The following is a 23,355-nucleotide window of genomic DNA, read 5'->3' as shown; positions in this document are numbered from 1 at the left end:
GAAAGCCCCATAATCCTTGATTGACCATATTTTTAGTACATGTGCCTAGGGGACTTCCCATTTAATCTCCACCGTATTATCCTCGGGTATATAAGTTTCTCCTATGTTTATGTGCACCTGAGGCATATTGGGTGGCAAGACTGTTCCATAACAAATTTTAAAATTTAGTCTCCTTCCCATTCCTATCTCCAAAACCTTATCCTTTATGAATTCTTTCATAAAATTTTCCTTTCTGATTATAAAGACTGTTATTTTGGGTGCATTGTTGATACAGTCCTTCGAGATTTGATGAATATAAATGGGTTTTCAGCATGTTATATTTATATACATGAAAAATTTTGGTATAACTTTCAAGTTAGCAAACCGATCTCACATATTAAAATATTGAACTATACTTGGCATACTGTTGAGAAAAAACGATTAGGGTAGAATGGCTTATTGATCAATGATCTCAAGCCCTCTATTTATAATTAAGTGGAAAGTAGACTATTATAAGGAATAGAATTTTACATGAATACAAACTCTAATTGAACTCCTAGTATAATCCAACACTCCCCCTCAAGTTGAGGCATAGATATTAGTCATGCCCAACTTGCCTACAATAGGAAGGAAATCTCTTTCTTTCAAACCCTCAGTGAAAACATCTGCTACTTGGCCTCCAGATCTTACAAAAGGCATGCAGATAAGCCCTTGTTCCAACTTTCCTTTGACAAAAAACCTATCAATTTCAATGTGCTTAGTTCGATCATGTTGCACCGGATTATTAGCAATATTAATAGCAGCCTTGTTGTCACAATATAACATCATAAGGTTTGGAACTTGGACTCCAATATCTTGCAGCAAACCTTTCAACCATAGTAGCTCATAAACTCCATGAACCATAGCTCTATATTCAGCTTCGATACTAGATAAAGCTACCACATTCTGTTTCTTACTTCTCCAAGTAACTAAATTACCTCCAACAAAGGTACAGTAACCTGAAATTGACTTCCTGTCTGGAGATCCAGCCCAGTCTGCATCAATGTATGCTTCTACTTTTAGATTATCAGTAGATGATAAAAGTATTCCTTTTCCAGGAGTTCCCTTCAAATACTGGAGTATTCTAGTAACAGCCTTCATATGAGCTAAATATCGATCATGCATGAATTGACTCACTATCCCTACAGCATAAGCAATTTCTGGCCTGGTTTGGGACAAGTAAATAAGCTTCCCTACCAGCCTTTGGTATCTTACTTTTTCCACTGGTTCTCCCTCTTTTTCTTTAAGTTTAGCTCCAGCTTCAATAGGGATATCAACTGTTTTACACCCCAACATTCCCATTTCTGATAATAGATCTAGGACATACTTTCTTTGGGATAGGAATATACCTTTCTTTGATCGAGCCACCTCAATCCCTAAGAAATATTGTAACTTCCCTAGATCTTTAATTTCAAACTCTCTACCAAGAAAGTCCTTCAACTTTTGAATTTCTTCACCATCATTCCCTGTGATGACAATATCGTATACATAAACAATGAGAAGTGTGATGTTAGTACCTGACTTCTTGACAAATAGTGTATGATTAGCATTGCTTGCTTGTACCCAATAGAAGTCATTACCTTTAGGAGGCGTCCAAACCAGCATCTAGGATACTGTTTTAACCCATAAATTGACCTCTTCAACCGACAAACTTTCCCTGCAATATTGTCATCGGAGAAACCATGTGGGATTTCCATAAAGATTTCTTCTGTTAACTCCCCATGTAAGAAAGCATTCTTTATGTCTAGTTGGTGTAAGTTCCAGTCTTTGTTCACAACTACAGACAACAAAACTCTGACAGTGTTTAGTTTCGCAACAGGGGCAAAAGTCTCTTAATAATCAATCCCATAGGTCTGGGTAAACCCCTTTGCAACTAGTCTAGCTATCAATTTGTTGACTGATCCATCCATATTTTGTTTAACCACAAATACCCATTTGCAACCCATTGGTTTTTTTCCTAGAGGAAGTGTAACTAGCTACCAAGTGTCATTTTTCTTCATTGCCTGCATTTCCTTTATCATAGCTGCCTTCCATCTATTATCAACATAGGCTTCCTGCTAACTTTTAGGAACAGATACAGATGACAGAGAGGATATAAAAGAATGGTAGGAGTCAGACAAAGAGTTATAAGAAACATATTTAGTTATGGGATGTTGAGTACAAGATCTGACCCCTTTTCTAACAGCAATAGGAAGATCAGAAGAAGATACCTTAAGGGGAATAGTAGAATCTGATTCTGAAGCAGGAGACTGAAGTGGTAACGTATCACCTTTCTCCACCTGCTTTAGCCGGTTGTAATTCTTCCTCTGATAAGTCTGCACCTCCTTATTCTGGTCAATCTGGTTTTGAAAGACCCCAACAGTGTGTCTCACATGAATGGTCTCCCCCTGGCTAGGTTCTTCATATGGTTTAGAAAACGAAGGGGAGGATTTGAGTCCTCAGGTATACTGGTCCTGGTCAGGAAACTCTTCTTAAACTTTTAAGTTGTGTTGGTGTGTGATAGGAAGATCTAGAGTCGGAAAGAACACCTCTTCTCTAGGACTCTCCCCCTTGAGAGGTGTATAGTAAAGGCAAGACTCATGAAAAATTACATCCATGGACACAATGGTTTTCTTGGAAGGAGGATGATAACATTTGTACCCTTTCTGAGTAGCAGAATACCCAAAAATATGCAGCGTAGGCCGCGGGGAGCCAGCTTACTCTGGTGGGCTATGATTTGGGCATAACACACGCATCCAAAAACCTTTGGGGGAATAACAAAAGAAGAGGCTCCCTGAAGAATCTCATTAGGACATTTAAAACCAAGTATCCTATTGGGCATCCTATTTATAAGGTAAGAAGTAGTGAGTATAGAATCACTCCAATATTGGTCAGGTACATTCATAATAATCATAATGGAACGGGCTATCTTTAAGAGATGCCGATTCTTCCTTTCGGCAACCTCATTTTGGGCAGCCGTATCAACGCAACTGGTTTGGTGTATTATGCCAGAGTCAGAGAGATATCTCTAAAATTCACCATCAATATACTCTGTGCCATGGTCACTGTGAAGGATCTTCACAGTGGCATTGAATTGAGTTTTAATCATATTATGAAAATCACGAAAACATCGGAAAACCTCATTTTTTTTGTTTTAAAAGATAAATCCATGTAGAACGAGAGTGACAATCAATAAAAGTAACAAAGTACCTATGGCCAGTAATAGACACGTCGGCAGGGACCCCACACATCAGTATGAATTAGCATAAAAGGAACAGGTTTTCTATTATGAAGTAAAGGCAAATAAGTAGAACGGGTCTGCTTCGTAAAAATGCAAGCATCACAAAAAAAATCACCCTCATTACAAGAAGAAACTAAATCAGGAAATATTTTCTTAAGAGTTCCTAGAGGAGGGGTGACCTAGCCTACAGTGCCACTGATGAAGGTCTAATATTACCGAATGGACCTTATTAGAAAATGTAGTCAGAGCAGAAGTAGATCCTTCAATCGGCTCGAGCAAATAAAGTCCATTGTCTAGTTTACCACGTCCATTCTCCTTCCTCGTGACCAGATCTTGGAAGACACAATAAGATAGGAAAAATGTCACTGTACAATTCAAGTCGTGTAAGACTACTGATAGAGAGCAAGTTAGTAGAGAAAGAGGGAATATGTAAAACTTTAGACAAAGAAAGTGATGGAGAATGTTGAATGGTCCCTTTTCCAACATGGAAGAATAGGAGCCATCAGCAATTCAAACTTTATCTTTTCCAGAAGTTGGAGAATATTGTAAGAAAGAGGAGGATAAACATGTCATATGATCTGTGGCTCCTATATCAATGATCCAAGGAGTAGAAACTGAAGAAACTTGAAAGCCTGTAAAAGTTTTACCTGAAGTAGCAAGGTAGGAGTTGGTATGGGTAGTAGAGGAAGCAGTGGTCAAGGCTGTACCGGCAATAGAAGACTGCAAAATACGTCGTAGAGTAATGTCTGCAGAGGGTGTGGTGGATACTGTCTCAGAAAGATTAGCCTTTGGTTTTCCCTTTCTTTGCGCTCATTTTTGCTCAAAATCAGCTGGCTTCCCATACAATTTCCAACAATTTGCAGCTGGTATGATATGGTTTGTGACGATGCTCACACTTGACAATCTCCTTAGCCGATCAGATTTAGTGCGAACAGACTGTAAGGCTGATTTCTCCATAATAGGAGTATGAAGCATGGCTAATCGACAACTTTCCGATACTGAACAAGAGCATAAGGGTGTTCTAGTGTTGGAAAGGGAGAACGACTTAAGACTTGCACTCTGATCTGATCGTACTCTACATTCAAACCTGCCAAGAAGTCATATATCCGAATCTTATCAATGTGCTTCCTATAAATATTCACATCATCTGGGTTAATGGGATGATAATCCCCATAATGATCCAACTCCTACCAAAGAGATCGCAACTCAGCATAATAATGGGACACAGTCAGTTCCTTTTGGGTAGTCTCATGAAGCTTTTTTCAGAGCTCATAAATCTGGGCATCATTCCCCAACTGTCCATATGTTTCAATAGTAGCCTTCCAGATAGATATCCACAAACAATATTTGGAATCATGGAATTCAAAAGAAATGACATAATAAGAGAGTCATTCGAGATCCATTTATCCTGTAAAACACCTATGGGAGTAGGTTTGATAGTGGTGCTCGTAATGTGTCCAACAAGTCCTTTTCCAGCAATAGTGAGGTAAGCAGATCGAGACTAGATCAAATAATTTGTTCCATCAAATCTCACTGAAAGAGGATGAAGAGTGGGGTAATGGTCGGAGCTAGTGGTAGCAGAGTACCATCAATAGTTATGTTGACAAAATTGTCTGCAGTTTTTCAGTCCTCACCCTTTCGAAGTGACAGAAACGTTGCAGAATGCAATAGCCAAACAACCCAAACAAGTCTAAGTAATAACAAGTTTGAGTAATGATATGTGCCAATTCTGCTCTTTCTTTCTTTTTTCCTTTTGATTCTGATTCTGATTCTGAAATTATGGAAAATCACAAACAGGCCCCTGAAGATATGTGAAATCACAAGCAGGTCCCTGCTTTTGGAAGGCGATGGAATGGAAAAAAAAAAGCCAACTGCTGGAAGCGATGGATGCTGAAGAGTTGAAGAGCAGCGATGGTGTAGTCACAGCGGTAGCAAGCCTAGTCGTAGTATCGCGAGAGAGAGACGATCATTCCTTTCTAATCGATTTTTGGCTCTGATACCATGTTGAGAAAAAACGATTAGGGTAGAATGGCTTATTGATCAATGATCTCAAGCCCTCTATTTATAATTAAGTGGAAAGTACACTATTACAAGGAATAGAATTTTACATGAATACAAACTCTAATTTAACTCCTATACAAACTCTAATTGAACTCCTAGTAGAATCCAACACATACCATTCACTAAGGAAGAAAAAGAACAACAAAAAATCTTGTTTGAAAATGTATCATTTTCTGTATTTAGATTACAAAACAATCTTTGGATCTTTGGATCTTTGGATCTTTGTACTTTTTTATATTGTATTAGATGCCAAAAGGCTTTTGTTTTGGATTTATTTCATGTTATCAAATGGAATTTTTTTTATCATAAAAATCACTCTTAGGAACAAAGTTACCAAACACCAATTTGTACCATAGTCATTCTCAGATGTTCTCTGAGTACAGGTTTTACCAAATGGTCAAAACTGCACTCAGACAACCATTCATCCAATGGAAACACTGGAAAAGATTCTACTATAAAGTGTTGTTCTCAGGGAAGACTGTAATCAATGCATACTTACTATGTTGATGACCTCTTTTACAAACACAAGGTTGATGGATATTATGCTATTTCTAATTCTTTAAACATCTACCACATCATTTTAAAATCATTATCTACACTGCCCCAAAGTTATGATTATTTTAAGTATTGTATTGGTATTAGTGGGTATCAATACAATTCCTTTTATATTTGAAAAAGGAAAATTGTGTCACTGCCCAACATGGTTCAATATGCTTGATATGCCTCCTTTAAACCTGTAAACAAAAACTGTAAATGAAATATAAAACTGAAAGCTACCAAAGGACTTGGAAACTTGTCTTTCTCTTTGCTATGTGTTCAAGAAAACCATCTAACATGATAGAACAACCCTAATCTTCACCATTTCAATAATTGATGGGGATTTACCATGCTCAAATCACGGATCAAACAAAATTGTCGAAAATATTTGTATTTTCATAGCTCTTTCTTCTTCGCTCAAACCTGTTTTTTATTTTTTTATTATGCAGGTTATGCATCACTAGATTAGGTAAAATTACTCAATCCTGGCATCAAGATGATACATTTGCATATAATGCAATAAGGTTTGTTATGCTTATAAGCAAATCCATGTATTTCTTGTTGCTATGCGTATCTGCAATACAATACAGTATGCTTAAACCACACCTCCAAAATAGAACCTGATGTCAAGATTTGAAGATGAAGATATTCTTACTCACTTCTATTCTTTTATCTTTAGTTTACCAAAGTTTAGTCATTTTGGGGCTGGTCTAAGATTGGATGATGGATATTCTCCTGAACCTCCTGGAGAGCTAGGATGAGTCCCTGATTTGAGATTGGCGGGGGCAGTTCGTGCCTGCTTCAGGGTGATCTTTGAGCAGTGGGCACTCTTGGTGAGGAAGAACTTATTTTGACCTCTGCAGAGGGTGTGGTTAGAGCACACTGCTTGAGTTTTGTCAATGTGGTTCCTCTTTTTCCTCCTTCACGTTTGGGACAGCACCCATCATTGTCTTATTTTTTCACGCTTCCAAAGTTGTCTTGTTCTTCACTTCTCCCAGCCTACTCTTGTGGAAGGTAAGCAGTCTGTTTCTTTGTCCTTCTAATGTGGTTGGCAAGGGGGTTCAACTTTGGAGCAAAGCCTGTATTGGCTATTCTGTGGCTTGTAAACCAGATTTCATGTTTCCTAAGGCCTCACTAGTTGTGTTGGCTTTCTGGTCGAGTGGATTTAAACATTGTGAATACGGTCTCTTGGTTGTTCAGTTCAACAGTGATGAGGTTGAGGAAGCCCTGTGCAGTCTTCTTGGTCATCCTCTTATTGTTTGACCATGGGATCCTAGCCTTTCCATTAAGAAGTTCGCATTAGATTCTGCTCCAATTTGATGAAACTACCTGTGTTGCTGTTGGACTCCTCCAGTGCTTAGTCCTATTGGCAAATGCCATTCGGATTCCCCTCTACTCTGACAGCTGAATAAAGTCTAATGTACCCCTCTCGGTTGATCCTACTTGTGTTGAGATTAAGGGTTCAGTCAAACTTCCCAAATCTATTTCTGTGGTTTTGAAGGTGGGTTGAGCTTGTGAAGAAGTAGTCTATGAGTAGCCGGAGCAGCTGCCAACCCAATGTTCTTCCCGTGAATCCTTGCAATGCTCAAATTCTTCTTCTGCTTTTGGAGAAGGATAGCATTTTAAAAAGCATGTTCCTAAAGTTGTTCAACAAAATGGGATATCTAGAGATGTCTTTCTTTCTTTGCTGGTTCCAATATTGAAAATTGATGAGATTTCAGCAGCTTGCAGCCTGTCTAGCTCTCAATAACATGGTTTGATATCTTGAGCGATCTCAACAAGATCTCACGTGATATCTCACTATATTGCAAAGGCGAGACGAGAGGAGAGTGGAGTTGAGAGAGTTCCCACATCTTGCCATCTCGCGAGGTGTCACCCCAGTATCTAGTGAGATGGTAAGATATGGTCTGTTTTGGTCCAACCAGCCAATTCAGGGCCTTTAAAAGGCCTTATCTCGTATGAGAGAGGGCTCCTCTTGCCTCTCTCTTGTTGCATCTCACCGAGATCGCCGAAAAACACCATTTTGGCTGGAATTTTTTGGGGGATTCAGATGGATTTCAAGTTGCAAACATCTTTAGCACATCTACAACAATCAAATTACCATCATTCAACGGCTCACCTGAACTCATTTGACCTCCGGTAAACTCCCATGGCTACCCCTGTTACCTCTGGCAACCACTCTGCTGGCAACTCTCCTCACCCCCACACCCACCAACCCCCTCTACTTCCTCCTCTGGCCCTTCTACCTCCCCTTCCCTTGAAAAACCTTAGAACTCTCTCTTCACCACCCAACATTTTAATATTTCATATCTAAACCTAACTTTCATACCTTCCATCTCCGTAGCCCCAACCCATCTGTTCACTGCCCATCTGACTCAACTACCTGTGGGATTTGCCGATGGAACTCAGCTATTCTTGGCCAATTCCTTGGCCCTACTCCTCCCTTTGGTATCCTTAAATCATCCCTCACTAAGCAATGGAAAGCTCAAGGAATTCTGGATATTCACCTCATTGATTCAGGTATTTTTCTTGTTCAATTTTGCCTCCCCTGACTGCAAATCTCGTGCTCTTGAGGGCTCCCCTTGGTTTGTGGGAAAATCCCCATTATTCAAACCCTAGACCCCTTCACTGCCTTTCCGTAGGGTCGACATCCGTACTCTTCCCCTGTGGATAAATCTTCCAGGTCTCTCGCTCAAGTTTTGGAATTTTGATTGTCTAGCAAACCTCTCCGCACTGATGCAAAAACACTCAATATGACTTGCCTCTCCTATGCGAGAATTTGCGTCGATTTTTCTACCTCCAAGACTCTCCCTTCGTTCATCACCATCGCCGATGACAACAGTCTATAATACAATCAAGTAATCGTTTACGACTGGATCCCATCTCGATGTGATCTCTGTTCCACTTTCGGCCACTATTCGAAGGGTTGTTCTTTCCCTCTCTCCACCATACAAGCTCCACAGTCTTTGCAAGCTTATTGCTCCATGAATATCAAAGAATTTCTGCTGGTGCTCCCATTAAATTGAATATGATAGATGTTTTAGAGCAAATTACAATTTCAATTACATCTATCGATGAAGCTCCCGCAACCTTGTTCCCATCAGCTTTTGTCGGAACTGCAACTCTGGTAGCCAATACCTACCGGCAAAGAAGAAGAAGAAGAAACAAGTTCAAGTCCGTACTTGATTCTCTACTTCCCATCTCAAATTTTGTCAGATGACCTATGTCAAATTTGGTGAAGCCAATGGATTCAGTCTACTACTCTACCGATGAAGCCGTCGAAGAAACTATGATTACTACTCTTGCTCTCATTGCTACTGGATCTGGAGCTTCGACCGGTCCATCAAGTATTTGGTACTCTCCCCATTGACCATATGTGATTACCTTTCCCGAATGGTGATCACCTGAGCATTGAACCCCTTCCTGTAACCTCTCTGGTATTCTTTCACCGTCCGCTCAAAGCCCGCCACAATCACAACTCCATTCGTGATCTTCTCTCTAGTAATGGTTCTTAGATCTCTGACCCCTCTGGAATTAAAGTTGAAGTTGTCTCCTATTTCTCAAATATTCTCTCCCCTCCTTCTCTCACGGTTCCCCCTCCCTCTCCCTCCTGATCTCCTCAATAAATTCATTGACCCGCAATCCCTAGCCCCTCTCCATTCCACTCCTTCTCCTGACAAGATCCTCTTGGTGATTCATTCCCATAAATCCAACCATGCTCCAGGCCCGAATGGGTTTAGTATGGGTTCCTTCTATAGTGCTTGGGATCGTATTGAGGATGACCTTGTGCGTGCTATTCGCAGTTTCTTCCTCAATCCTTCCCAACTCTATTCTATCAATCAAACATTTCTCTATCTCATCCCTAAAAATGCCAGTGCTTCCTCCCTCTCCGATTTCCGTCCCATCTCCCTTTGCAACCTCCTCTACAAATTCATTTCCAAAATCCTAGCGAACCATCTCAAGAAGGTTATGCCCAATCTAGTTAGTGCTAATCAAACTGCTTTCATCTCGGGTCGAACCGTCGAAGTATTGTGGATAATATTCTTCTTTGTGCGAAGATTGTCCAGGGGTTTGATTCGTCTTCCCACTTCCCTGCCACTTTCCTCAAAGTTGATCTCCACAAAGCCTTTGACTCCATCGGCTGGGATTTTATCAGTGATGTTCTTTCTGCCATGAGGTTCCCTCCATCTTTTATTCATTGGATTGAAGCATGTATCTCCACCCCATACTTCTCCATCATCACCAATGGCTCCCCTATTGGATTCTTCCCCTTCCGTGTCGGCATCCGTCAAGGTTGCCCCCTTATCCCTTACTTATTCTCCTTAGCTCTGGAGGTTCTCTCCCGTCTCCTCCAATCCAAAACTGATCAGCTCCTGATTTTCCCCATTCCTAAATGCAAATCCCTCAATCTCACCCATCTCGCCTTTGCTGATGATACCATAGCTCTATCTCCTCCATCATTTCAGCCCTATCCTTCTTTGATTCCCTCTCTAGATTTCTACGGATGCTTCACTCCAAGTTATGCTACTGATGTTGCTACCTATCAGTAAGTGGGAAGATAAACTCCATGTCTATGATTTCTTGGCTAGACTGAATATTGAGTATCATCAGATACGAGCTCACATTCTCTCACGGGAACTTTTCCATCCCTGGAACAAGCCTATGCCATAGTTGACAATGAATCAATTATTGTGCCAAGGCCCACCTCTTGAGAAAATATCAATAATATGTGGTGGAAAATTGGGTTTAGGGGGGTAATCCAGCTTTGATTCCATTCCCAATGATTATGGATGTAACTTGAATTCATTGCCATTATTCTAGTTATTTAATTGATTGTTGAGTGGGGTAAATTTTTTGCTATAATAATTTTGGTCTTGTTGCTGCCCTTGTTTGATTTTCCAGTTTTTCTTAATTGGTGGCTTTTTTATTTTTAGTGTGTATATTGCAACTTTTTTCCTTTCCATATTATCCACTAGTGATGTGCACATTGCATGGTGTTGCAGAGGTTTGGTTTTCTGATACTCCAATTTCACTTGAGAACAATGATGTTGCAGCAAAAGATATTATCTCATTCTCAGAGGTGGATATTATCACCCCAACACAGAAGCTGTTGGCAAGGAAGTTAACATGTGACATTGTTCCAGGGAGAAGCATGCTTGTTACTGGTTAGTGAAGAAATATACTTTCATTCATGCAGTTTAGGCAGCTGTTTAGGCATTATTTATGAATTCTGCTTTGAATTTTAGGTCCAAATGGGAGTGGGAAGAGTTCTGTTTTCAGAGTTCTGCATGGTTTATGGCCCACTGCAAGCGGTAGACTGACTAAACCATTCAATAGCATCAAAGGAAAGGAAAGCTCAAGGTGTGGTGTCTTCTATATTCCTCAACGACCATATACATGTTTGGGATCCTTAAGGGATCAAATTATCTACCCTCTCTCGCATGAAGAAGCAAAAGACATCATGGTCAAGTTTGGACAAGGTAAAATTTGTTGTTACTATAAGTTCTTAATTTCTTATATTTAAACCATTAACTTCTATTGTTAAATACTCACTTATCTAATTGGATGTTCCCAATTTCCAAAATTCCTGTTGTTAATAACAAGTTTCTCTTTTTAGCAACAGGGAGTAAAGTTGGTTGAGAACTTTCAACTTTGTATAATGTTTAATGACATCAGTGTATTGAGGAATTGCACCACCTTCCAATAAAAACTTTCCAGATCAAGCTGAATGAACATTTTTGCCTGAACTTTCTATCAAGAAAGTATATCCTTGGGAATCAGCTGTGCAGAAGAACAACTTTGACACAATGAAATAATACTATAATATACTGTGAGTTCTTAGAGTTTGCTGAGACTCCTAGGAGTAGCATTTGTTTCATTGGGAACCATTTGAAAAAAATGTGTCAGTGTTGTGCTTCTCTCTACTATTATTTTAACTTTAAAAAAAAATTTAACCTGCTTTGGTATATGTGAGCACTCAAAACACAGACATGTTACTTGCTGCTTATCATTAATAGATTATGAAGGAAATCTCATTTTCACAGTCTAGTCAAGATGATCCACCATTTTTAGCAACATATCTGTTTGTCATTGGCAACCCAACTGTTGAATGGGTTGTATTCCCCATATATTTTCGATGCACCAATCACTCACCATGTATTGAGCTTTTACCTTGATTTTTATGTTTGACCTAATTTGAATTTTAAAGCAATTTATGAAAGCTTCTTATTTATTCATGTTTTCACTGAAATTGTCACTATGGACAACATATCTCTTGTGTGCCAACGGACTTTCCATGTGGCAGATATTTTGGCCATACAGATTCAAGACTAGCTTCTATTGAGTGGCCATCAACGAAACACTTTACTGACTGCACTAACAATGATGATGCAATGTGATTTTAATGGTTTTTGTGCAAAACCATATTAATTTATTTGCTTGCTCTTGTAACTTTGTGGAACACTATTCCTCTCAGGTGAAATGTCCGAGGATACTGGATACCTACTAGACCTACTTTTGAGATCAATTCTTGAAAATGTTCGATTGATCTATCTACTGGAAAGGGAGGGAGGTTGGGATGCTACTGTGAACTGGGAAGATGTTCTCTCTCTTGGAGAGCAGCAAAGACTTGGCATGGTTAGCTTAATTGATGTCATGACTTTGAACATTTTAATATAAAAATATATATGTTGCATATTCTGATTTTAGTCTCTTCTAACTGGTGAATGACATGATCTGTACCAGGCCCGCTTGTTCTTTCACAGACCTAGATTTGGTATTCTTGATGAATGCACCAAGTAAGTGAAAAGAAAAGAAGAAAAAAACACCCTAGTATCTGTTCAAATTGTCCCCATGTGGTACTTGAGACATAATATTTGCTATGTGTTTGTTGCAATCTTTTCTATGCTGGTAGTGCTACAAGTGTTGATGTCGAAGAGCAACTGTATAAGCTGGCACAGGAGAAGGGCATCACCGTTGTTACCACCTCACAGGTATGTTGTAGTAAGTGAGTTCTCCCAAGTCCATTGGCAGTTTTCTCATGTTACTCACTCTGAATTTTTGTTTCAGCGACCAGCTCTGATATCGTATCACTCTATGGAACTGCGGTTGGTTGATGGTGAGGGTAAATGGGAGCTACGATCAATTAAACATTAGCTTGCTTTTTCTGCTTGCAAACACAGCTCCTTCTGATAGGGAATACTGTCCACAGCCAAGCAGTATACTGCTCTGCATTATGCACTAACTGATCAAAACTTAAAGTGAAGAAATCGGGTAGTTCCTATGTAATGTGCCATCGGGATATGCAAATGTTGAAGCCTGTGAGAACAGCATACTAGGAGTTGCAGCGAGAAACAAGATAGAGGTAATAATGCAGCATACAAATATTCCTACTTGTAACAGATGGAGAACAAAAAATCATGTATATGCATGTGGGAGGTTATAGCTAAAGTTGGGGTGTTATGATTTTATTAGCATCCCACAAATAAAATAGCGAAAGTTGTCAGCCATTCCATCCATGAATTTTTTATTTTTTTTTTCTTAAATAAAGAATGTAGCAACAGCCAAATGAATGTATATATCATTCTTGGGGAAAAGCTTTGTATATTGCTAGCTTTTTTTCATATATGTATGTTGGGGCCATCATAAAACTCAAATTATTGTGGCTCCACCCCTGTTAAATGTCTAAACACATTTTTTTGCTTTTCCCCATACACTGCTCCTTCAAAGTATGAATATGTACCATGTCCATGTCGCTAACCCTTACCCATCATTTTTTTAACTATGTTCTTTCATCAAGGTGAACGGATCATCTGATTTGAATGTGTTGGTTTGTTAGTGTTGTGAAAGACAACGATTGTAGAATGGCTTATTGATCCATGATCTCAAGCCCTCTATTTATAATTAAGTGGAAAGTAGACTATTACAAGGAATAGAATTTTACATGAATACAAACTCTAATTTAACTCCTATACAAACTCTTATTAGACTCCTAATAGAATCCAACACTCCCCCTCAAGTTGAGGCATAGATATTACTCATGCCCAACTTGCCTACAATAGGAAGGAAATCTCTTTCTTTCAAACCCTTAGTGAAAACATCTGCTACTTGGTCTCGAGATCTTACAAAAGGCATGCAGATAAGCCCTTGTTCCAACTTTCCTTTGACAAAGAACTTGTCAATTTCAATGTGCTTAGTTCGATCATGTTGCACCGGATTATTAGCGATACTAATAGCAGCCTTGTTGTCACAATATAACATCATAGGGTTTGGAAAATGGACTCCAATATCTTGCAGCAAGCCTTTCAACCATAGTAGCTCACAAACTCCACGAACCATAGCTCTCTATTCAGCTTCAGTACTAGATAAAGCTACCACATTATGTTTCTTACTTCTCCAAGTAACTAGATTACCTCCAATAAAGGTACAGTAACCTGAAATTGACTTCCTGTCTGGAGATCCAGCCCAGTCTGCATCAGTGTATGCTTCTACTTTTAGATTATCAGTGGGTGACAAAAGTATTCCTTTTCCAGGAGTTCCCTTCAAATATTGTAGTATTCTGATAACGGCCTTCATATGAGCTAAATATGGATCATGCATGAATTGACTCACTATACCTACAGCATAAGCGATGTCTGGCTTGATGTGGGACAAGTGAATAAGCTTCCCTACCAGCCTTTGGTATCTTCCTTTGTCCATTGGTTCTCCCTCTTTTTCTATAAATTTAGCTCTAGCTTCAATAGGGGTATCAACTGCTTTACACCCCAACATTCTCACTTCTGATAATAGATCTAGGACATACTTTCTTTGGGATAGGAATATACCTTTATTTGATCGAGCCACCTCAATCCCTAAGAAATACTGTAACTTCCCTAGATCTTTAATTTCAAACTCTCTGCCAAGAAAGTCCTTCAACTTTTGAATTTCTTCACCATCATTCCCTATGATGACAATATCGTCTACATAGACAATGAGAAGTGTGATGTTAGTACTTGACTTCTTGACAAATAGTGTATGATCAGCATTGCTTTGCCTTCAGGAGGCGTCCAAACCAGCATCTAAGAGATTGTTTTAACCCATAGAGTGACCTCTTCAATCGACAAACTTTCCCTGCAGTATTGTCATCGGAGAAACCATGTGGGATTTCCATATAAACCTCTTCTGCTAACTCCCCATATAAGAAGGCATTCTTTACGTCTAGTTGGTGCAAGTTCCAGTCTTTGTTCACAGCTACAGACAACAGAACTCTGACAGTGTTTAGTTTCGCAATAGGGGCAAAGGTCTCTTGATAATCAATCCCATAGGTCTGGGTAAACCCCTTTGCAACTAGTCTAGCTTTCAACTTGTTGACTGATCCATCCATATTTTGTTTAACCACAAATACCCATTTGCAGCCCACTGGTTTTTTTCCTGGAGGAAGTGTAACCAGCTCCCAAGTGTCATTTTTCTTCATTGCCTGCATTTCCTCTACCATAGAGGCCTTCCATCTTTTATCAGCATAGGCTTCCTGCCAACTTTTAGGAACAGATACAGATGACAGAGAGGATATAAAAGCACGGTAGGAGTCAAACAAAGAGTTATAAGAAACATATTTAGCTATGGGATGTTGAGTACAAGATCTGACCCCTTTTCTAACAGCAATAGGAAGATCAGAAGAAGATACCTCAGTAGAATCTGATTCTGGAGCAGGAGACTGAAGTGGTAACGTATCACCTTTCTCCACCTACTTTAGCCGGTTGTATTTCTTCCTCTGATAAGTCTGTACCTCCTTATTCTGGTCAATTTGGTTTTGAAAGACCCCAACAGTGTGTCTCACAGGAGTGGTCTCCCCCTGGCTAGGTTCTTCACATGGTTCAGAAATCGAAGGGGGAAGATTAGAGTCCTCAGGTATACTGGCCGAAGTCTCCCCCTGGTCAGGAAACTCTTCTGAGACTCTTAAGTTGTGTTGGTGTGTGATAGGAAGATCTAGAGTCGGAAAGAACACCTCTCCTCTAGGACTCTCCCCCTGGAGAGGTGTATAGTAAGGGCAAAACTCATGAAAAATTACATCCATGGATACAATGGTTTTCCTGGAAGGAGGATGATAACATTTGTACCCTTTTTGAGTAGCAGAATACCCCAAAAATATGTAGCGTAGGCCGTGGGGAGCCAGCTTACTCTGGTGGGCTGTGATTCTAGCATAACACACACATCCAAAAACCTTTGAGGGAATAACAAAAGAAGAGGTTCCTTGAAGAATCTCATTAGGGCATTTAAAACCAAGTATCCTACTGGGCATCCTATTCATAAGGTAAGAAGCAGTGAGTATAGCATCACTCCAGTATTGGTCAGGTACATTCATAGCAATCATAATGGAACGGGCTATCTCTAAAAGATGCCGATTCTTCCTTTCGGCAACCCCATTTTGGGCAGCCGTATCAACGCAACTAGTTTGATGTATTATGCCAGAGTCAGAGAAATATCTTTGAAATTTACCATCAATATACTTTGTGCCATTGTCACTGCGAAGGATCTTCACAATGGCATTGAACTGAATTTTAATCATATTATGAAAATCATGAAAACATCGGAAAACCTCATTTTTTTTGTTTTAAAAGATAAATCCATGTAGAACGAGAGTGACAATCAATAAAAGTAACAAAGTATCTATGGCCAGTAATAGGCACACGTCGACAGGGACCCCACACATCAGTATGAATTAGCATAAAAGGAACATGTTTTCTATTATGAAGAGAAGGTAAATAGGTAGAACGAGTCTGCTTCGCAAAAATGCAGGCTTCACAAAAAAAATTATCCTCATTACAAGAAGAAACCAAATCAGGAAATATTTTCTTAAGAGTTCCTAGAGGGGGATGACCTAGCCTACAGTGCCACTGATGAAGGTCTGATATTACCGAATGGACCGGATTAGAAGATGTAGTCAAAGCAGAAGTAGATCCTCCAATCGGCTCGAGCAAATAAAGTCCATTGTCTAGTTTACCACGTCCAATCTCCTTCCCGGTGACCAGATCTTGGAAGGCACAATAAGATGGGAAAAGGTCACTTTACAATTCAAGTCATGTGTAAGACTACTAATAAAGAGCAAGTTAGTAGAGAAAGAGGGAACATGTAAAACTTTAGACAAAGAAAGTGATGGAGAATGCTGAATGGTCCCTTTTCCAACAATGGAAGAATAGGAGCCATCAGCAATGCGAACTTTATCCTTTCCAGAAGTTGGAGAATATTGAAAGAAAGAGGTGGATAAACCGGTCATATGATGTTTGGCTCCTGTATCAATGATCCAAGGAGTAGAAACCGAAGAAGCTTGAAAGCCTGTAAAAGTTTTACCTGAAGTAGCAAGGTAGGAGTTGGTATGGGTAGTAGAGGAAGCAGTGTTCGAAGCTGTACCGGCGGTAGAAGACTGCATAATACGTCGCAGAGTAGTGAACTCCTGTTGTGAAAAACCAACGTCTGCAGAGAGTGTGGTGGAAACTGTCTCAGAGAGATTAGCCTTTGGTTTTCCCTTTCTTTGTGCTCGTTTTTGCTCAAAATCAGCAGGCTTCCCATGCAGTTTCCAACAATTTGCCTTGGTATGATATGGTTTGTGACAGTGCTCACACTTGACAATCTCTTTAACCGGATCAAATTTAGTGTGAACAGACTTTAAGGTTGATTTCTTCATAATAGGAGTATGAAGCATGGCTAATCGACGACTTTCCTCACATTGAACAAGAGCATAAGACTGTTTTAGTGTAGGAAAGGGAGAACGACTTAAGACTTGCACTATGATCTAATCGTACTCCACATTCAAACCTGCTAAGAAGTGATATACCCGAATCTTATCAATGTGCTTCTTATAAGTAGTCACATCATCTGGGTTAGTGGGATGATAATCCCCATAATGATCCAACTCCTGCCAAAGAGAGCGCAACTCAGCATAATAGTGGGCCACAGTCAGTTCCTTTTGGTAGTCTCATGAAGCTTCTTTCGTAACTCATAAACCTGTGCATCATTCCCCAACTATCCATAGGTCTATCCATAGGTTTCAGTAGTAGCCTTCCAGATTTGGGCTGTAGTATCAAGTAATAAGTAACCCCGGGCAATATTTGGATGTATGGAATTTAAAAGGAATGACATAATAAGGGAGTCATTTGATATCGATTTATCCTGTAAAACACCTGCGGTAGTGGGTTTGATAGTGGTGCCCGTAATGTATCCAACTAGTCCTCTTCCAGCAATAGTCAGGTAAGCAGAGCGAGACCAGATCAAATAATTTGTTCCATCAAATCTCACGGAAAGAGAATGAAGAGTGGGGTAATGTTGGGAGCCAGTGGAAGCAGGAGTATCATCAAAAGTTGTCATGTTGACCACCTAGAAGGAACTTCATGAAACCACCTAGAAGGAACTGACTATAGCTCAATACTATGCTAAATTATGCTCTCTTTGGCAAGAGTTAGATCACTATGGGGACTATCACCCTCATGAATCCTGATGATGTGACTACTTATAGGAAGCATGTTGACAAAATTCAGATCTATGATTTTTTGGTTGGTCTGAATGGAATATGATCATATTAGGGTGCAAGTGTTGAGCTATTCTCCTTTTCCTACACTATAACAGTCTTATGCCTTTGTTCAGTGTGAGGAAAGCTATCGTTTGGCCATGCTTCATGCTCCTATTGTAAAGAAGTCAGCCTTACAGTTTGTTAGCACCAAATATGATTCAACCAAAAAGATTGTCAAGTGTGAGCATTGTCATAAACCATAGCATACCGAGGCCACTTGTTGGAAGCTCCATGGGAAGCTTGCTGATTTTAAGCAGAAAAGGGCACAAAGAAGGGGAAAACCAAAGGGTAATATTTTTTAGACTGTTCCCACAGCACCTTCTGTAGACATTGATTTTTTACAAGAGGAATTAACTGTTTTGCGACGTATTCTACATTCTTCTACTACTAGTGCCGCCTCTGCCACTACTCTTTCCACTACCTATGCCAACTCCTATCTTGCTACGTAAAGTAAAACCATTACAAGCTTCAATGTTTTTTCTATTTCTACTGCTTGGATCATTAATACAAGAGTCACAGATCATATAACAAGGTCATCTTCTTTTTTCTTACATAATTTTCTAACCTGAGGGAAAGATAAAGTTCAAATTGTTAAGGGCTCTTATTCTTCCATTGCTAGAAAAGGGACCATTTAAAATTCCCCATCACTTTCTTTATCTAAAGTTTTGTATGTTCATTCCTTCTCTACTAACTTCTTGTCTATCAGTAGTCTTACACACAACTTGAATTATAAAGTGACTCTTTTTTTCATCCTATTGTGTCTTTCGGGATCTGGTAAGGGGGAAGGAGATTGAATATGGTAAACTGGAGAATGGACTTTATCTGTTGGAGTTGATTGGGGGATCGACTTTTGCTTTGGTTGCAAATTCTCATCAGGTTCATTCGGTTATGTCAGACCTTCATCAGTGACATCGTGGGCTAGGTCACCCTCCTCTAACTTTGAAGAAAGTATTTCCTAATTTAGTTTCTTCTTATAGTAAGGATGATTTTTTTTATTTTTATAAAGTTTGCATTTTTGCGAAGCAGACTCGTTCTACTTATTTACCTTCTCATCATAATAGAAAATATATTCCTTTTGTATTAATTCATAATGATGTGTGGGGTCCTTGCCAACGTGTGTCTATTATTGGACATATATACTTTGTTACTTTCATTGATTATCACTCTCGTTCTACTTGGATTTATCTTTTAAAACAAAAAAAAATGAAAATTTTTTATGTTTTTGAGATTTTCATAATATGATTAAAACTCAATCAATGCCACTATAAAGATCCTTCACAATGACGATGGCACAGAGTATATTGATGGTGAATTTCAGAGATATCTCTCTTAACTCTTGGCATAATGCACCAGACCAATTGTGTTAATATGGCAGTCGAGAATGGGGTTTTTGAAAGAAAAATCCGGCATCTATTAAATGTAAGTCATACTATTATGATTGCTATGAATGTCCTTGACCAATATTGGATTGATGCTATATTCACTGCATATTACCTTATGAATAGGATGCCCAATAGGATACTAAGGTTTAGTGTTCTAATGATCTCCAAGGAAACTCTAAATTTGTTATTTCCCAAAGGTATTTGTATGTGTGTGTTATGCCAGAATTGCAGCCCAGTAGAGTAAGTTGGCTCCCCGCAGCCTACGCTGCATATTGTTTAGGTATTCTACTACTTGGAAGGGGTACAAATGTTATCATCCTCTTTCCAGGAGAACCGTTGTGTCTATAGATGTCATTTGTAATGAGTCTTGCCCTTACTATACACCTCTCCAGGGAAGAGTCCAAGAGGAGTGGTGTTCTTTCCAACCTAGACTTTCCTACCACACATACAGGCTCACATGCACATAACTTAGAACTTCAGGAAGAAATTCTTGATCAGAGGGAGAATTCAGCCAGCATACCCAAGGACTCCAATTCTCATCCTTTGTCCTTTGAACCTTGTGGGGATCTTGGTTAAGGGGAGACCACTCCTGTGATATAGACTATTCAAGTCTTTCAAAACAAAATTGATCAAAATAAGAAGGTGAAGACTTATCTGAGGAAGTATCCTAATCGACCCAAACATTTGGAGAAAGTTTGCATGCTACCACTCCAATCTCCTACTCCAGCATCAGATTCTACTGTTCTCCCTGAGGTATCTTCTTTTAATCTTCCTATTGCTTGGATCTTGTAGTTAGCATCCCATAACAAAGTATGTCTCTTATGATTCTTTGTCTCACTCCTACCGTGTTTTTATATTCTCTTTATCATCTATTTCTATTCCTAAGAGTTGGCAAGAAGCATATGCTAATAAAAAGTGGAAGGCAACTATGGTAAAGGAAATACAGCCAATAAAGAAGAGTGATACTTGGGAGTTGGTTACACTTCCTCCAGGAAAGAAAAATTGTGTGTTGTAAGTGGGTGTTTGTGGTCAAACAGAATATGGATGGATTGGTCAATAGGTTGAAGGCAAGACTGGTTGCAAAGGGGTTTACCCAGACATATGGGATTGATTATTAGGAAACTTTTGCCGCTACTGCAAAACTAAACACTGTCAAAGTTTTGTTGCCTGTAGCTGTGAACAAAGACTAGAACTTGCACCAATTAAATGTGAAGAATGCCTTCTTACATGGGGAGTTGGAGGAAGAAGTCTATATGGAGATCTCACGTGGCTTCTTTGATGACAGCACTGCAAGGAAAGTATGTCAAATTAAAGAGGTCAATTTATGGGTTGAAACAATCTCCTAAGTGTTGGTTTGGGTGTCTCCAAAAGGCAATGATCTCTGTTGGGGAGAAGCAAAGTAATGTTAATCACATTCTTTATCAAGAAGTAAGGTACCAAGATCACTCTTCTCATTGTTTATTTGGAAGATATTGTTATCGCAGGGAATGATGGTGAAGAAATATAGAGGCTAAAGGACTTTCTTGGCAAAGAGTTTGACATTAAAGATGTAGGGAAGCTACAGTACTTCCTAGGGATTGAGGTGGCCTAATCAAAGAAGTGTACATACCTATCCCATAGGAAGTATGTTCTAGATTTATCATCTGAAGTGGGAATGTTGAGGTGTAAGGCAGTTCACACCCCTATTGAGGCTGAAGCTAAACTCAAGGAAAAAGAGGGAGAACTAGTGGACAAAGGATGATATTAAGCTAGTAGGGAAGCTTATTTACTTGTCTCATAGTAGGCTTGATATTGCTTTTATCGTGGGCCTATTAAGTCAATTCATGCATGATCCATATTCAGCTTATATAAAGGCTGCTACTTGAATACTACAATATTTGGAGGGAAATCCTGGGAAAGGGATACTATTGTTTTTCGACAAATAATTTAAAGGTGGAAGCATATAAAGATACAGACTGGGCTGAGTCTCCTGATAGGAAGTCAATTTCAGGTTTCTATACTTTTATTGGATGTAACTTAGTTACTTAGAGGACTAAGAAACAAGATTTGGTAGCTTTATCTAGCACAGAAGCGGATTATAGAGCTATAGTTCATGGATTTTGTGAGCTTTTGTGGCTGAAATGTCTACTAGAAGACATTCGAGTTGAAGTTTCAGACCCTATGATGTTGTATTGTGACAACAAAGCTGCCATTAGTATGACCAATAATTCTATGCAACATGATCGAACTAGAAACGCATTGAAATCAACAGATTTTTTGTCAAAGGAAAGCTGAAGCAAGGGCTGACCTATATGCTTTTTGTATGGTCTGGAGACCAAGTGGTTGATATTTTCACCAAGGTTTTGAAGGAGGGAGACTTGAGGGGAGTGTTGGCTGGTTCGGTTGTTTTTACTTGTTCAGTTTATTATTTTCTTGTTGCCTAAGTAAGGGTATTTAATTAACATTGTATTCTTCATATCAATATAAATAAAGGGCTTGGGAATCACATTGATTCATTCAAGCCATTCTACCATAAACAACTCTCTCAACAGAATGCTTTGCTACTGTGCAATCCATTAATATCCCTATCAGATTCAGAAAGCTCTCCATCTGCTAGGGCTGAGGATGGCTGTAAACCAACTATGAATGGACCCAGAAACACAGAGGAGCCACCTCTGCCAGGTGTGGTAGGGGGCTATGGGTAATAATGCACTATTTGCTCAATGGGTCCACTTTGAAGTTCACTTACTTGCTCTGTTGTCTGGCCATTTGGATCAGTCTCTCCCATATCCATCTAGGAGCGAATCTTTTAGTGGTATGTATGAGGATCTTGTCTTTTTTAAGTTTAGAATTTGCATTTGCTGTCTTTAGCACTGAAGTTTGTTCTGTATGTTGCCCTGGATTTATGTCTAGCTTCTTTCCTGCATTCATGTCACTGAATCACAGAATGCTTTAGAGATAAACTTTGGCCAGGTTTACCGTTATGGAGTTTCACTTTGGCGAGGTGGTGAAGCACCCTTCTTCAGAAACTTATCTTTTTTAATGAAGAACTCTTCTGAAATTGAAGAGACATAAATGTGCACTTTGATGACATGCTTTTGCATTTAACATTATAGGCATCCAATTGTTTGATTCAAAGTTGCACCTAGTACTAAAATCAAAGTTCTATTGGCATCCCTCAAATTGTTCATCTGTCAAAAGGTTTACAGCTTCAAAGTAATCAGATATAATCTCAGTTCCTCTAGTCTTTTTCTGCTTCCATCTGCATAACACATCTTGTACCTTTGACTTCACTTCAATGGCACTCTTATATTGACCTGATATTACTCTGCTACTACTCCAGTAATTGAGCATGTTGATAATGTGGCAAGGGTTCTTTGTGATTGCTTAATTTCTTATTATCCAAATGTAAGTAAAGCCCACAGGCAGCACCTGTTACTGATACTACCAAGCCATTATCCTTTTTGGGTAAAGATAGAGATAGCATGATGTTCTGTTCCACATCCTTGACAGACTATGCTGGCTTAAGTTTAGTTCTCTCTCTCAAAGGCAAAGCTTCCCATACCCTTTGAGAATTAGTTTGAGAAAAGGACATCTCAAACTTTTCTTCTTTGGGT

General features: G+C 39.3%; 1 protein-coding gene across 6 annotated transcripts in view; it reads left to right on the top strand.

The window, feature by feature from the left end:
• Positions 1-13,439, top strand: part of LOC149018262 (ABC transporter D family member 1-like) — a 111,845-nt gene extending 98,406 nt beyond the window's left edge. For all 6 annotated transcript variants that reach the window (XM_089152572.1, XM_089152571.1, XM_089152570.1 and 3 more), the window contains 6 exons: positions 10,840-11,001; positions 11,083-11,316; positions 12,312-12,472; positions 12,581-12,633; positions 12,750-12,828; positions 12,905-13,439. In XM_089152572.1, the coding sequence (XP_089008698.1) occupies positions 10,840-11,001; positions 11,083-11,316; positions 12,312-12,472; positions 12,581-12,633; positions 12,750-12,828; positions 12,905-12,991 (776 nt within the window). In that variant the 3' untranslated portion in view covers positions 12,992-13,439. The remainder of the gene's footprint in view (positions 1-10,839; positions 11,002-11,082; positions 11,317-12,311; positions 12,473-12,580; positions 12,634-12,749; positions 12,829-12,904) is intronic.
• The last annotated feature ends 9,916 nt before the right edge of the window (positions 13,440-23,355 follow it).

This window comes from Hakea prostrata, chromosome 4 (assembly GCF_041222555.1).
Source record: "Hakea prostrata isolate BN-2017 chromosome 4, UWA_Hpros_2, whole genome shotgun sequence".
In the NCBI taxonomy this organism is placed as follows: Eukaryota; Viridiplantae; Streptophyta; class Magnoliopsida; order Proteales; family Proteaceae; genus Hakea; species Hakea prostrata.
The sequence above is the reverse complement of the archived record's forward strand: the minus strand, read 5'-3'. Positions and strand labels throughout refer to the sequence as shown.